Source organism: Trachurus japonicus, chromosome 12 (assembly GCF_045865225.1).
Source record: "Trachurus japonicus isolate A0001 chromosome 12, Traja_1.0".
NCBI lineage: Eukaryota > Metazoa > Chordata > Actinopteri > Carangiformes > Carangidae > Trachurus > Trachurus japonicus.
The window spans coordinates 18967766-18983527 of NC_140918.1; the positions used below are offsets into that span (position 1 = coordinate 18967766).

Genomic DNA, 15762 nt, shown 5'->3' on the forward strand with positions numbered 1-15762 from the left:
TGGCTTAAAATTGAATCAAGCGCTCAAATTTGAATTGATTTCTTCCATGACCTCAGTTATTTGCAGTCCTCTAGTGGTCGAAGACTGACATCACATGATGGAAAAGCACTAAGACATCTTTATTGTCTTTTTTTTTATAAGCACCCTAATGTATAATAGTGCTGTGTTGCTTGTGGATTCTGTTGAATATGTTTCCTAACAATCTGAATTAAAAGAAAGAAGTAGTACCAGCCTAATAATTTTAGGAGATAAGTGTATGTGGACTGAATCCTCAGGATGCCAGAAGATCAGGCAGGGATCTTTTTTGGCATAAGGAAGGAAGCAAGAGCTCCTCCATCCTTCAGCAACTCTCACTGAAATGCCCTTAAGTACTTAATCCTCAACTGCTCCACTGAACTTCTTCAGGTGCCAAAAGTAGAAGTGAGATGACCCTGAACAGAGTTAGTGCTGCATGTATATATATAATGTAGAGCTGTGACCTGCAGAAGCTCCCACTACTGTCATAGTCAAGAAAATTGCACTTGTTTTCACATTATGTTGTTGTTATCACATTAACACATGGTGTGATATATGAATGCAACTCAGAATGCATACAATAATACAAAGAAATACACACTGTAAAGAATCATGGACAGTGGGTCTCATTCATGAAACGTGAGCAGAACAAATTTGTGTGTAAACTGTGTATGTGTGTGTTTTTAGCCACGGCCCACAGCCACTTTCCAGCAGTAGAATGCTGACCGGCTTATCCCAGCGATCCATCAGCCACATCCTACCTGCTGTAGCCTACTCATCGGCATAGTTTAATTAATACGGTTCCCCTATGAAGAGCACCCTCCTGTGGCTGTTTGTGCATGTTTGCTTTTTTGTTTTTTTTCCATCTGGTGTCCAATGTTGAACTATTTTCGCTTTATTTCTTCAATGGTTCTTTCAACCGAGGACACTTTATTCACTCCATTTGTTACCCCCTTCCAGGCCTTCAATTTATCTGTCCCAGTCACAACACTTCTATCAGAAGAAAATAAAAGATTTTTCTTAACCCCAGTTCACCCAAAATGACTTTGATCTCTCTTTTTTCCCCCTTTCTCTCTATTCTTGTTTGCGCCAGGTCGCAGGTGGACAGAATGCACCTATCTCCTTATATGGTGGTCAGTCTCCTTATATTCATGGGCGGGGAACTATGCGCTGTTACGATGGTTGCCTTTCATGATCTTACATGCGTGCTTACAATCAAATCTGAGTTTCCCACAGTGTAGTTTTTTTTGTAGCGTGCAAATCCATACAGATTTACTAATTTTTCATTGAATGAGACACAGTGTGTGTGTGTGTGTCTGTGGTAGCTTATAATAACCAGAGCTCACTTCAAATACACTGCATTTTTCATTGAGGAGTGTTTACTCCTCGTGATTTAACACCAACAAAGAACAGTGTTACTATGAGAGCAACACCTAGTGCAGATGAGTCACCTTCAGCTGGACTCATTACAGAGTTGGACACACACACGCACACACGCACACACACACACACACACTGTATTCCTTATTACTAAGCTGGCCTCTTGACTTCCCTCCTAAATCACAGAGGGGATGACACAGAAACTGATAGAGGCAGATCAACAGCAGATTGTTGGGTAATCGTGCGTGTCCATATGTCTGTCTATGCAATTGTGCACGCTTATCATTTAGCTGATAATGGACATCAAACACCACTCTTAATATCTCACTTTTGTATTAACCACATTCACTACACTGTTAATTATATTCTGGATTTTTTGTATTCAGTTTGTATTCAGAGGACACAACACATTAATTTTAAACTAAAGCTTATTTAAATTGCTTCGCACAATCTATTCACCTATTAGTTATTAACATTACATTATTCTAATTGTGTACGACATGATCACTGAAGGCAGCACCTGATAACAGTATCTTACGTTCCTTCCTTACTTCTTTTGTTCAGCCTATAATTAATTAACTTTTCGTCTACCCACTCCCGACACAAGAGCAGATTATCCAGCAGTGTAATGCTTGTAACAGCTTTTTAATAGAAAAAAGGTTAGGCTATTTCAAAAATCTAAATGTTTCTATCACTTTCAGTTTGACTAAGTCTGGTAAAACAGAAAAGGAACAGTGGCTGGTAAACTGTTATCTTTGTCCTGATAAAGCCAATCAGTTTTAAAGCCTGTTATAAAAGATCAAAGATAATCTGTATAGGCTAACTGTCCTGGTCAGAAGTCAAGGCAATCTGGGTCAACAAGTGCCAATTAAATACTTGTGTCTCCATCATGTGCCTTCCATATATCTCTTTATTGAGTGTCCATGGTTAAAATAATTTATGTACAGCTTTCAGATAATGCTGCCAGGAATTTAGAGCTGGAACTATTCCAACTGAGCTTTTCTTAGGTTTAAAAAAAAAAAAAAAAAAAAAAAAATTCAGCACAAACTCACTCAATGAATGTGTTAGGCTATTAGGAGACAACTCCAACATCTACAGAAACATGGTCGTCACTCACTAATCCTCACACATCTTCTGTTAATCTTCTCCCTCTGGATGACATCCAAACCACATACCCACAGTCACACACAGTTCATTCCCCCATGTGTAGCTACTTTGTGACCGATTAGGAGAGTCTGTGCTACAGTGTTGATGATAAATTAACTCTATGCATTTCTATGTATCATTACAACCACTGACATTAATCTGCACATAATTACTTCAAAAGCTTTTATGCCTAATTAATGGTTTAATGTCTTGTTTGATCCAATGAACTGTAAAGTATTAGGCTACATTCAAAACCCCAATCCCAGGATAGGCTACTTTTATTGTGAAAGTCCACACAAATTTCAACAATATAAAAATAACACGGGCCAGTCCTCCCTTTCTGAGTATTAATTTGCTAGTGTGTAGTTTAGTCAACATACAATGAAACCAAAAGCAGAACTTTAAAACGTGTTATGCTACACTTAGCCTACCTGCATGGCTGAGACTCCTACTTCCGGTGTCAATCAAGCGTGGCCGATATAATTCCGTTACCTGTGAGAGGAGGAGAGGGGGTCAGAGGGAGAGTAGCCGACTAACCACAGCAGCAAGACCTAAAAACTGAATACTGTAGCAGCAGAAAGCAGTCACCTGTGCTAATTTAGCATGAGCAGGAAGCATGGCCTACTTGAAACAAAAAGGCGTCTACCTGTCTATGTAGACTACGCGTTGGTCGGCGATAGTTAAGTTGAGACACCCGCCATTTTTGATTTGACAACAGAAAACATCATGGCCACAGCGCTTCGTCCTTGGCCCAGTGTGTCTGCGGTCACTCAGTAAATTAATCGAATTTCTGTTTCTTCAAGGTTCTTACGCTCGGCGAAAAGATGAGTTAACTTTCTTATCACCAATGCCATATATTTATTTGATTTTGAAGAAGATTTTGAGTTTATAAAGATAGGCCTAAACAAATAATTTCTGTGTTTGTAAAAATGAATAGTAGGCCTAGTTAGAAATTCAAGTCCTTGGATGTGAACGTTGTTAAATAAGATTCAGGTGTAAAAACAGTGCTATTGGGCCTATTCAAGTTTAACTTACTTTGCTGATAAAAAGCTTTAAGTAAATTTAAATACATTCTAGGCTATGATATGTTTTTTTAAATGCAAAATCAATCTACCAATTCATGCAATCAAATCAGACAATTATTAATTCAAGCAATAGGATTATGCAAAAGCCATGAATGCAAACAATTTAATTTTCTGCTGTTACCTCAATCTCCAGTGCTGCCCCAACTCCTTGACACAGCTAGGGCTGTGGACAGCAGGCACTTGGACAAAAATACCATCAGAGAGAGCTTGAAAACAAAGAACAGGCAACAGAGTGTGATTCGCCTGATTGTAGGGGAGATCCTAACCATCATCATTTTTGTGAAACTGCCAGGCATTCTGAGATGTTATTGAACACCAAGCTGTAGGTAGTGGTTTTGACTCTCTTACAAAGAAACTGCAGAGAGGAGCTGACAACATGATGATGGGGAAAACCAATGCTTTATCCAAAAAGACAGCAATCCTGCACAGGTGAGGCAGAAGACTTTCCTCCTGGGAGATGAGACTGTGTACATAGGCTAAAAGTATTAAATTAGCTTACATTTGAAACCATGGAGACTCACACATGTAAAAAAAAAATTAATTAAACAACACGCACAAGAACAGAAAGTAGGAGACCAATACAACATAACAAGTGGAATGGATAGGCCTTGTTCTCCTAAGAGAGTGGCCGTATCTGTTTGAGATGTGTGGTAATATGATGGCTTATTCAAATAACCTTCAGGTATGGATGTTGGTTCCCCTCCCACATGTGGAAGAGTCATTTCATACCTCATGTCCCATGAGAGAAAACACAAAATAAAGGAAGGGACCCTCCTAGTAGCCATGGAAATCAGCATCAAGACAGCAAACTGCCTAGATGCTGCTGATTTTACAGGGTGTCTTGTAATACTTTAGAGCCATTTGAATAAAGGGTAGTGCAAAATGTTCCTGATGGTTGATGAAACGATTCTTTAGTCTGAAATTGCTGATATGACAAGCAATCAGTGACTACCGGTATAGAAATAAATAACTGAAACATCAAGTACACCAAGTACTCTATAGCATTTCATCATTTCCACAGTTTTGTAGGACAATTTTGAGATGTGTAAAATTAAGCTGATGTAAAATGGATGTAGCTATATGTTATCAGGATATGAATCTTTCATGATGTTAGACTGATCTTTTTATAACTTCAACTGTGCCCTTGTCCTCCTGTTGTGTGCTGTAGAGTCCTTCCGTGACAGCTGGATGATGCCAGTGGATTCCAGTGGACCAGACCATCATGAATGGCCATGCCTTTGTACAGATGTGTGCTACATGCTACTGCCCAAACCAGAAGGAGCAACTCTGGGATTCTTGCAGAGGAAAGGTAGAACGTCAGGTTTACTCATAAGTTTCATATTATAATAATTAAATCCTCAAAAAAAAAAAAAGTACTTAAAAGTTGTTTTTATCAGGTTTGTCAAATGTATTATTTTAAATGGAACATATGCTGTAGCCATATATAGTTATTTTAATCAGTAGTATCGGTATTGTAGTTTTTTCTTTTACTGCTTTACAAGGCTGATGTCTGTCTGAGATGTAACTGTCTCTGGCGCCCCCCACAGTCAGAAACCCAGGATGACACCTTCTTAACTAGGCTACTGTATTTAAATTCACCATGGTGCAACACAAGTACACTGGATTCTGGAAACATGCACAGAGAATATAATAATACTTGTTTGCAGGAGCAGATTGCTCACATACCAGTGAACCATGGTTGTACTCACACACCACCACTGCTAATATACTTTTGCTGTGTAGGGCTGTAGACACTGCTGGAGGAGTTGTTTTTTGCTGCTCTGTTGCAGCCGGATCACAAATGAAACATTTGATACGAACTAATGCAAATCTGGGCAGACATGTTTTTTTAAGCATCAAACTTCCTGGAAACATCAATTTTGGAAAAGATATGAAAACAGGTCAGGTCAGACAAGGTGTCCAGAAATGTGTAAGCAGATATCACATACTGTACATACCATCTGCTGTGTACACATAAACCAAGAAGAACTCTTTAAAGTCATTTAATTACTGTAACATGTCCATATCTGAGTAATTCAACTCCCCTTTGAAGAAAGTCAATAGTACCTGATTTGCATTACGTCAGACCTTAAGTTTTCATTTTGGAGGTGATGTTGCTACATAACGTTATGTATGAGAGGTCTAAGTTATTTGAGGCCACCCTCTTGACATTACCAAAGTAAAATAACTGTACTGATAATGTTAACATACATCATTTTTCATACAACATCTTTTTTCAACACAAAAGATAATAAAATCTTCATGGCTCAACTGTTTCATAACAAATTACATTTTTTACATGCCTTTTTGAAACTTCACCATCAAGACAAGGTCCTCACAAATACAGCAAAGGACGCATGCCAGGGTGAATGTGTGTGCTTGTACGTGCGTGCTGCTTTAATTTCACCTTGATGACAAACAGCCTTCAGCCTCCCTTGTGTTGTGACAAATAGACGCCAGGTCAATACAAAGTGCCAGAATCTGATGACAACACAATCTGAAACACTGCCGTCTTGACCTTTTCCTCTCTCGCCTTCGCTTCATTTTACGATTATTGTTTTTTTTTTGCAGCATTCCTCTTTTATTGGACAGTATACAATAATAAGAGGCATGCTTAAAAGGGAAAGGAGATGCCGTGACACGGAGGAGGAGGGATATAAAGTGTACAGACGAGGTTGCATGCCCACAGAACACGCATAAAGAGCTTAGAATAAACAAAGACAAACTGTTGGGGAGATTTGACCTGAAGGGAGGGAACATGGGGAAAAAACTGTAAACATTTCCTCTCAGTGCTTTATGCCACAAAAGAAAAAAATATGTGCACACTGCTCAGGTATCAAGCCGCTCTGACACGCTCTTTGGCCTTGACCTTTTCTCTACTCCTGTTGTGTTTCAGTTTTTCATTTATCGAACAACTATACATCTCAAATGATGACTGTAGTTTATTAAAAAGAATAAGTAGACACTAATCAGTAAAGTGCAAAAAAAAAAATCCCCAAAGCAGCCAGAGTTGTATAATAATGAGAATTTTTTTTTCTTAAAGAACATTTTACTGATAAGATGTGCATATTTGTACTGCCACTGCAGCTGATTACACTGTGTGGTCATCCAATCATGTTCTAATGAACACAGGATATTCAGCATTTAGCATAGTCGACTTTGTCAATGCACTGTAACAGGATACACCCATTGCATTGCATTGCTCAGCAGATACAGCACATTACGTTTCTATTTCACACAGCACAGTACAGAGTAGATAATCTGAAACTTTTCTTTCAGGTTGTGAAAACCTTTTTTTTTATATACCAGTGTTATATTACCAGTGTGTATAATAAAAGCATTTCACCAGTGGCAGGACTCAGACAATCATATATTTTAAATGCTATACTGTACAGTAGGACTTCTCTGTTTGTCTGTTCTTAAACTGTCTTAAATATTAATAGACGTTAACTTTTCATCCATCAGATATTTATTACCAAACTTCTGCTTCCTCTATTTCTTCGATTCATAGATAACCAATGAGCTCTAAAACTGTTAATACACTGAACTTGCACAGTTGTGTTGTGTACACAAATGTGAAATGGTTCAGTAGTATTTGGTGTTATAATTACTTATAAGAAAAATATAAAAAGATGGGAATTGTCTCGATATTTACACTTTACTAAACTACATATGAGGTTGACGAAATGAAATCAAATGAAATGCAAACAAAACCTGGGAGGGACCTCAGTCAGGACCACAGTGTTTCTGCTTTTGTCTGCTGAAGGTTTCACTTCTGTGAGTTTTTCTCACAGGGTGCAGAGTATCATTGTGGCCTTGGGTCACAGTGACCGATATTTTGTCATCACTCTAGGAGGGGGAGAGCTGAATTATTGAAGGCTTGTTTTTTCATCAAGGTGAAATTAAAGCAGCACACACACACACACACACAAAGGGACACAAAGACTAAAATGAAAGCCCAGCCTGTAACCGCAGGCTGTTCTTGCACGCGTTCATGTGTGAATGTTTACCACTCTACATTGGGCACCTTTCACACATTACTGAATATACCCTCATAGTATATTGCAAAGCGATGAGCAGCAGTGATGAACACAGGGTTCAGTCTACAGGCTGTGCTCAGGGGATTTTAGTGTTTCACTTTGACCTGAGTGCCTGAGGAGAACAGGTCTCTGATAGGGAGAGTGAGACACTGAAACATTCTGCATTAGAAGATAGAAAAATCATTAGCAGCATATATGATAGGATAAAATGAACCATTAGGTCAGCAATTAGGCAACAAATTCAACTTGAACTATTATGAAAATAGTCCTAATGACTCCTAATTGGAAATGTACATGGCTAATTTATCAGCTATAGCTAAAATATGTGAGTATTTACAGTGATCTGTCAAGTGCATATGGGATAGGAGGGTGGAAGTGCGGCTGTAGACAGTTAACTAGAAATGACATGAAGTGACCACAGTGGCTCTTTCTGTGATGCTGAGACGTTTACCGAGTCAGTTTACACTGAGACTTACAGCAGCGGCCCATGAAGGGAACAGCTTGTACGCTGAAAAGCCTCTTGGCTGAGGATGCATGTGTGCTTTCAAAGAGCCTTTTGTCCCTGGATTAAGGAGCTGAAAGTGATTTTTCAGTTTTGTTGACACAATCAAACCAGAAAACGTGTTGATGAAACAACTGAGCAGTGAACTGTGGCAAGGAAATGAACAACAGACCCTTGTTGCCTTTGACAATAGGATGACAAATATGTTAAAGTGATTGTTTTATGCTCTGATTCAGTAAATGCCTTTAATAAAGGAGCTGTTTCTCTGTTTCTGCGTTGGCCCTGAAATCAGGACACCTTAGTGAATTCGACACGTGCTGTAAATTCATATTTTGTTCAAGTTTCCAGACACTAAAACAGTAGAACCTGACACTAAAAACTGATGAACCTGGCTGGGACTTGTTTATTATCCACCTTTTGACTTTTGAAATAATTGAATAATAAGTGCATCCCATTTTTGCCTTAATTCTAATATCAGGAGTGGGGAAGAGAGAAGAAAGGAAAGACAGAGAGAGGATGATGTGGTGGAAAAGGCTGCTATACGGTTAAGATGATGCCTTCATGGTTGGCTTGTGTCCACTCACTGAAAACACTTCCGTTGTGTTTAAGACTGTATTTGCAGCTCTTTAATTTATTTACATTTCTTGTGGTTTTGTTGCAGCTGTAAAGCTGAGAAGGTGTTTTCCGTAATTGCAGTGCATTTTTTTGTTTTTGCATGTGTTTTGCAGTGCATTGAGCTCTCTGGGCCACCGTCAGTTTCAGATGTGCTGCTGTTTCATTTTGTTGCTGTGCAGTAGATTTCAATCCGTTTTCTGCTTTCACAGTTTCAAAACTACACTTATTGGTGTGGTACATATTGACAGGAAGACAAATATGTCTTTGCAGAAGCCACACGCCTCAACAGGAAGTGAGAATTCTCGCAGAAATGGCACACGCTGATCACCACAGACACTTGCATATACTAACGCTACTATAGTAGAATGATCATTATCCATTTGTGCGCTACCGTAGCAGCCTGACTGATGTTGTCTGAACTGACATTTTAAACAAGGATGCATGTTTTAAAGAAACAAATACACATACAGTGTTGGCAAAAATTATTAGAGCACTTGGCCATTAATAATTGTTATGCTCAATAAACCATAGAATAGAGCCATCATAAGTCACACAATCATGTTCCCATCACAGAAGAAGTCAAATTATTTACAAAGTCTGGACCTCAAATTCAGGGCGAGTCGGAACATCAAATGGACAGATCTATTGTACGTTCAAAGGGAAACCTTTGACTGGAGTAGCAGAAGGTATGGGATGATTTTAGTGTTGAAGTATATTGACACCATGCCAGAGAGATGTGCTGCTGTAATTGGTAGACATACCAAATATTAAAGTTAAAAGTGGATAAATACAGTAGGACTCACTTGGTGTGATGCTTGGTGCTCAGAGCAACCATCTGCATGTTTCATGAACATTATGAAATGACATCATGTTTTGGAGACAAAATAAGGTCAGGTATTTTCAGATCTGTCAACTGCTCTAACGTGGCCACCAATGTGAGTAAAATGTAGAACTAAAATTGTGCATTCGTGGAGATTCTTATATAGTCTCAAAAGATAGATTAATAAGATATTTCCGTAAATAAATGAACAGGAAAAAGGGTTCCATTTGTTTTAAAGCAATATTCAAAATACTATAGAAAGTATAGAAAGTATAGTATATTAAATAAAGTAAGCTGCAAAAATGAATGATAATTATGTGGTTTAACTGTTTGCCTCTTACTGTATGAAGTTCTCACTTAATAAAAAAAAAAAAGATGTGACATTTGTGAGGCTTTCCTGGAATGAATGCATAATGTATAGGATGTGAAATATGACAAGAAACCAAAACCCCTCCCACATAAAACAACCAGTATAAGGCTGTTTGGAAGTCCCTGCCATTTGACAGTTTAAAATAAAAACAAAAACCAAATGACAAAGTATACCTCTCTGTTTAAGACTGCTCAACGGACTGTGGTCATGTTTACAAGAAGTGTTGATGGGAGATAAGATACGTACCCTGTTACCCTGCTAACCTTCCAGTTCTAAAGCCACATCATTTTGCAGTCTCAGAATTAAAAACAACCTCTATGAAGTTACTCTGTCTCAAGCGTTTCATTTTTCAAGATGCAATTTCCTTTTTTGCTTCACATATCCGTTCAAGTATCTTTTTGATTAGAAAAAATATCCCACAGTATCTGACATGATCAGTATCTTCTGTGTCAGTACATCAACTCTAAGGCTCTCTGGTTTGTAAAGTTGTAATATCCCATCAACTTGATCTTCTTCACCATTTTATGTAGCCTCCCTACATCCAAATAACAACTTGAAATGTTTGGGATCTTTTGAAATATTGTGACTTCCTACAGAGTGTAATCAAACGCAACTGATTGGCAAGTTTCCATTTGATAGTACCAAATGACTGATAAACTCTCACTCCCGATTCATATGTTAGAAACCTAAAATATCTGAAATGGGTGTAGCTACATCTTTTTGGAGGAAGAAATGCCATACTGCTGCCTTTCATTTCAAATGAATCAAATGTCAATTCTAGGTGCACTGACTGCAAGATGTGCTTAGATATACAGGCTTTCATACAAACAGCAACTTGTCCCAGTTACTGGATAAATATGGTTTAATTCTTGAAGTTTGGTTTAACTAATCTTCATTAGCAGAAAGCTCTGACAGCATCACAGCAGATTGAGAATCAGTTCCCTTATCAAACATTAACCATGTAAACTAGCTGCATTGGACTTGTAGCCTATTATTACCTCCTCCTTGATGAACCACTTGTGTTTACACCCTTGTTAGTTTCCGTGACCACTCACTCACTCATTCTCTCAGCACTCTTTCATCCTGGCCAGATCATATTTTTATCTTCCCCTGTCAATGCCATTTCATCTCATTTTGTCTTTTCATTTCCCCTCACCATTGGTCCTCTGAGCTTCACACAGGAAGTGTCTGCCCTGCCTCTGTCACTACCGCTCATCTCTCGGTTTTCTTCTCCCTCCCATATGCGAATTCTGTGCAGTGTCTCACCCGCAGAGAGGAACTGTGGTTCTTACTCATGTTTCTCTTCCACAGCTAGAACCTATCCACCCTGCCCGACTGCATCCTCTCTCAGATGATCCATCTGTCACCCACCTGCAGCTGATCGCTTTTTGCCACACTGCTGCCACAACATGAGCATGCGGAAACTGAGTGAGTATTTGTGTGTTGTTTGTGTGAGTAGAGTGGCCACGCTATGTTCGTCTGTTTACACATGGCGAGAAGTGTAAGTAGGTTTGGTTCACCAGAGCCTATAGTGGAGACAATGTCATAACAGCTTTGCAGTATTTTTGTGAAGGTGATGACACATGAGAAACAACCCGCTTTTTTTTTTTTTTTTCTTTTTTTAAAAAATAAGACTTGTTGACATTGAATAGAGGCTGTTTGTTCTGTTCGGTTTCACCCACCTGCAGTTACTGTATTGTTTAGGGTTTATCATCTCATCTCATCTCATCTCAATACTGTATATGACTTAAGTGACATACACTCTATGTTTATATAACCATGTTGTGTGTATATTTATTCTGCATTCAAAGAACAGGTTGCCTGTAACATCTGGCCAGGGAAAACAGATTAGAGTTTACAGATTATTAGACTAGCAGTTTTTCTGTTGATTAGTGTTGCACTGTCCCTCTCAAATAAACCAATAAATTAAATTAAATTAAAAACAGTGTAGAAATAATGCAAAGTCAAGAAAAAAAGACAGTATTTTCATGTCTACTGGTGTTATCATACAGTACACTTGCATGCACATATCACATGAATGTATATACAGGTCAACCAAGTGACTATTTGTGACCATTGTCAGCCAGTGGGTGTGGCTGATAATGGTCACAAATAGTCACTTGGTTGACCTGCAGGGAAGTGAGCTCTAAGAAAACTGTCAGTGGGTTTTGTCACCCCTTCACGGCTGGCTTTGAACCATCACTGATGTTTTGCAACTTTAATTAACTCTCTTCTCTTCCTCTTTTTGGACTTGATCATCCATTTTGCATTTTACAAGCCAAGGTGTCCACACTGTCTGCTCATCACTCTCAGTTTTTTCACACCTTGCTTATTTCATCACAGTGACTTCTTTTCTTCAGCTGTGAAATGGTAATGAGTGGTTTGAAATGTATAGAAAAACTGACAAATGAGGAAAAGATTCAGACGTCATGTTCTCACATTCCTTCTTATTTTCAATCCGTCCTCCTCTCAAGGTTTCAAGTGGTTCGGCAGCCTCACCAACCTCTCCTTTCGCCGCTCCAGTGACAAATCTGACAAATCAAAGTCTGGAGATGGTGGCGATTGTGCTGCCTCCCCCTCAAAGATCCTGTCTCCGGTTACTGAGACAACGGTGGACGACCTGGAAGCCATGCGTCCTCGCACGGCCAGCTACGTCCGCTCCAGTGAGAGCTACACGCACATGGGCACGCTGCCACGGCTGCTGATGAAGAGGAGGGAGAAGAGTCAGAAGGGTAAAAGCAGCAGAAGTTATGATTAACATTTAAAGTGATAGTTCACCCAAAATTCAAATTTCACTCATTATCTACTCACCCTCATGTCGACTAAGGGCTGGGAGAATTTTCAGAGTCCTCCATGCCTTCTCTGAGTTACGGGGGGGTCCGCTCAGCAGTATTTGTCCATATAAAGGTTGTGAATGGATATCACTTTACTTCGTCCAAAAAGACACACCAAAAAACATCCAAATACCTCCATACTGCTCGTCTGTAATGTCCCTCTTGTATTGAAGCCCCGACATGAGAAATTCTTCCTGTGTCAGTGCAAATCTCGCGTGATTTGCACTGACACAGGAAGAGCAGTGAACTGAGACACTGGGAGCTTCCGCTACATACAAGCTTAAAACATATACTTTTTTTTTTTTTTTCGGAACAATTTCTCATGTTGGGGCTTCAATACAAGAGGGACATTACAGACGAGCAGTATGGAGGTATTTCGATGGTTTTTGGTGTATCTTTTTGGACGAAGAAAAGTGAGCACCATTCACAACCATTATATGGACAAATACTGCTGCACGGACCCCCCCGTAACTCCGAGAAGCCACGGAGGACTCTGAAAATTCTCCCAGCCCTTAGTCGACATGAGGGTGAGTAGATAATGAGTGAAATTTGAATTTTGGGTGAACTATTCCTTTAAGTGATCAATGTCGCAACATGAGAATGAGTTTTGATTTTGTCTTGTTCACTATCAGCCCCCAGCAGCAGTAAGAAGAGTAAAGACAAGAGCATCAGCAGAAGTCAAAGCCAGAGACCTGCAGGGGACCGAGACAGAGAGCTACTGAGAGTGGCAGCGGTCGCACCCACAGTAACCAAGGATAAAGCTGCAGTTAAAGATGACACAGGACTCAACCAAGAATCTCTGAAAGATGACAAGGCACAACTCAAACCTGCAGGTGAGACAACTATCACAAACACCCAAAACGTCCCCTCTGGACCCTCGGATGTCTGTGAAGATGTGCCGCCATCTGGTGGCTCAAGCGCTGCACTTCAACCAGAGGCTTGTGACAAGAGAGAAACCACCCAGGCAGGTGGAGACTTGCACCCCGAAAAAACTGAATCAGCTCCACTCAGCCAGGATTATGAGGATGATGGGCTACAGTCCGGGCTTGTATCTAAAACAGCGGAGTTCGCCCCTGAAGGAAACAAAAACTCTGACAGCATTTATTGGTGAGTTTTTACTTTGAAAGATTATAGCATGTATTTTGTTGCATTTATTTAATCAAAGGCTGATTCCTTTTACAGTTTTACAGGTGTTTTTGTTGTGCCTTGTAGGATATTATCTAATGCAGCAATATAAGCTTTACTGACACTTTATGAGGGCTATAAAGAAAACAAATATCTAAGCTTGTTATTAATCATAAATTTGTGAACTGATGATTGCCAGCTTTTATGCAGTCAGACAGTAAAGACGCTCAGATGTCCCACCTGAACGCTCTGGGCTAACAGTGTTGTTGTTGTTGTTGTTGCTGCTGCTGTATAACTGTAGTTTATTGATCAGGGAAAAAGGCCCATCCATCCACTGTGTGTAGAGCTGCAGGGTCCCAGGTGACCTAGGATGAGGACAGGTCGCCAGTCCACCACAGGGCCGACATATAGAGATGAACAGGGCACACACACACATTCACATTCACATCCATGGACCTAGTGTGTGCATGTCTTAGAAGCCAGAGAGAATCCACACAGGCAGCCCTGGGAATTGAACCTATAACACTGAGGCGACACAGTTCTAACCACTTTACCCCACTGAGCAGAATTACTGTCTTTACTCAAATGTCAAACTTGCACTTCTGCTACTTTTACCATCATATCTTATTTGATATTTTAGTGGAATTTGAATCAGTTGTTTATATTTGTGTTTTAAAGTACGTCTTAATTTGGAATCCTTACATTTTCTCATTTATGCTGTACAACCTGGTTATTTATTTCAACATGAAAACTGTACATGTTGCTCAGAGACAATTGGGACCAGGGGCCCAGCAGCACATTTGTGCCCCGGACCTGTAATAACCCAGTATGTCTCTAGTCTGCAGACCCGGAGACTGCAGGTTCAGGCCCCTAGTTCTGGGACAAAGGGTCGAGGCCCCGAACCGGGTCCAGTCAGATGTTACAGTAGCATAATAGGTAGATGAATCTGGCCATTTTATTTAAACTTGACAACACAGAGTTGCTAACAGGCATCATTGTGTGTGTGGTACGTACAACAAGGGGCCTAGAACTGTGGGCCTGGACAGGGCCGTTGCTAGGAATTTTGGGCCCCCTTACAGAATACTAAAGTGGGCCCCTCCCCCTAACTTTTCCTTTTTTTTTCTTAGACTACGTATGTATTATCGTTTTTTATTTAGCCTTCTTTGTTTTGATGCTAATGCAGCATTACACTGCAAAAACTCAAGTATCTTAGCAAGAATATTTGTCTTATTTCTAGTCAAAATGTAATTTCTAGTCAAAACAAATTTCATTATACTTAAAATAAGACACATCTAAAAGTAGCTTGTTTTTAGACACTTTTTTCTTCTTTCAAGCATATTTTCACTTGGAATAAGTAGAACAAATCTGATAGTGGAGCAAGTTTTTCTTCCTTATTACAAGCACAAAAAACTTACTTTCACTGGCAGATTTTTCTATTTATTGTGAATTTAAGTGAAAATGATTGGTTTTGACTAGAAATGAGACATTTGGACAAGAAATAAGACAAATATTCTTGGAAAGATGTTGTACTATAGTCAGGGTCTTACGCAGAATAAATCAGTCAGTCATACAAAGATTAGACTACTGGGGTTTTTTATGGGCCCCACTGGGCGCTGGGCCCCTAGAATTATCATCACCTTTCTCCCCTATACAACAGCCCTGGGCCTGGATCTGCAGCCTGCGGGTCTGCAGAGTGCAGACACATGCTCCTCACCGGCCGTAGGCCTACTCGGTTCCTCAGCCAGGGGGCGTAGATCTGCGGTTTCACTAAACCTGCCGACTGAAAGTTGTTGAAATGAGTTAGCGGTGTGTGTTTGCTGCCGCGCGCTG

At 39.7% G+C, this 15762-nt stretch overlaps 1 protein-coding gene across 3 annotated transcripts in view; it reads left to right on the forward strand.

The window, feature by feature from the left end:
* The first annotated feature begins 4917 nt into the window (after positions 1-4917).
* The window catches only part of sh2d3ca (SH2 domain containing 3Ca), a 61483-nt gene continuing 50638 nt past the window's right edge, over positions 4918-15762 (forward strand). For 2 of the 3 annotated variants that reach the window (XM_085793729.1, XM_085793731.1), the window contains exons 1-3: positions 11228-11401; positions 12448-12705; positions 13440-13914. In XM_085793729.1, coding sequence (XP_085649855.1) covers positions 11383-11401; positions 12448-12705; positions 13440-13914 — 752 coding nt within the window. In that variant the 5' untranslated portion in view covers positions 11228-11382. Of the gene's footprint in view, positions 4936-11227; positions 11402-12447; positions 12706-13439; positions 13915-15762 lie in introns of those variants that run through there. The other variant, XM_085793730.1, reaches the window with a different exon arrangement.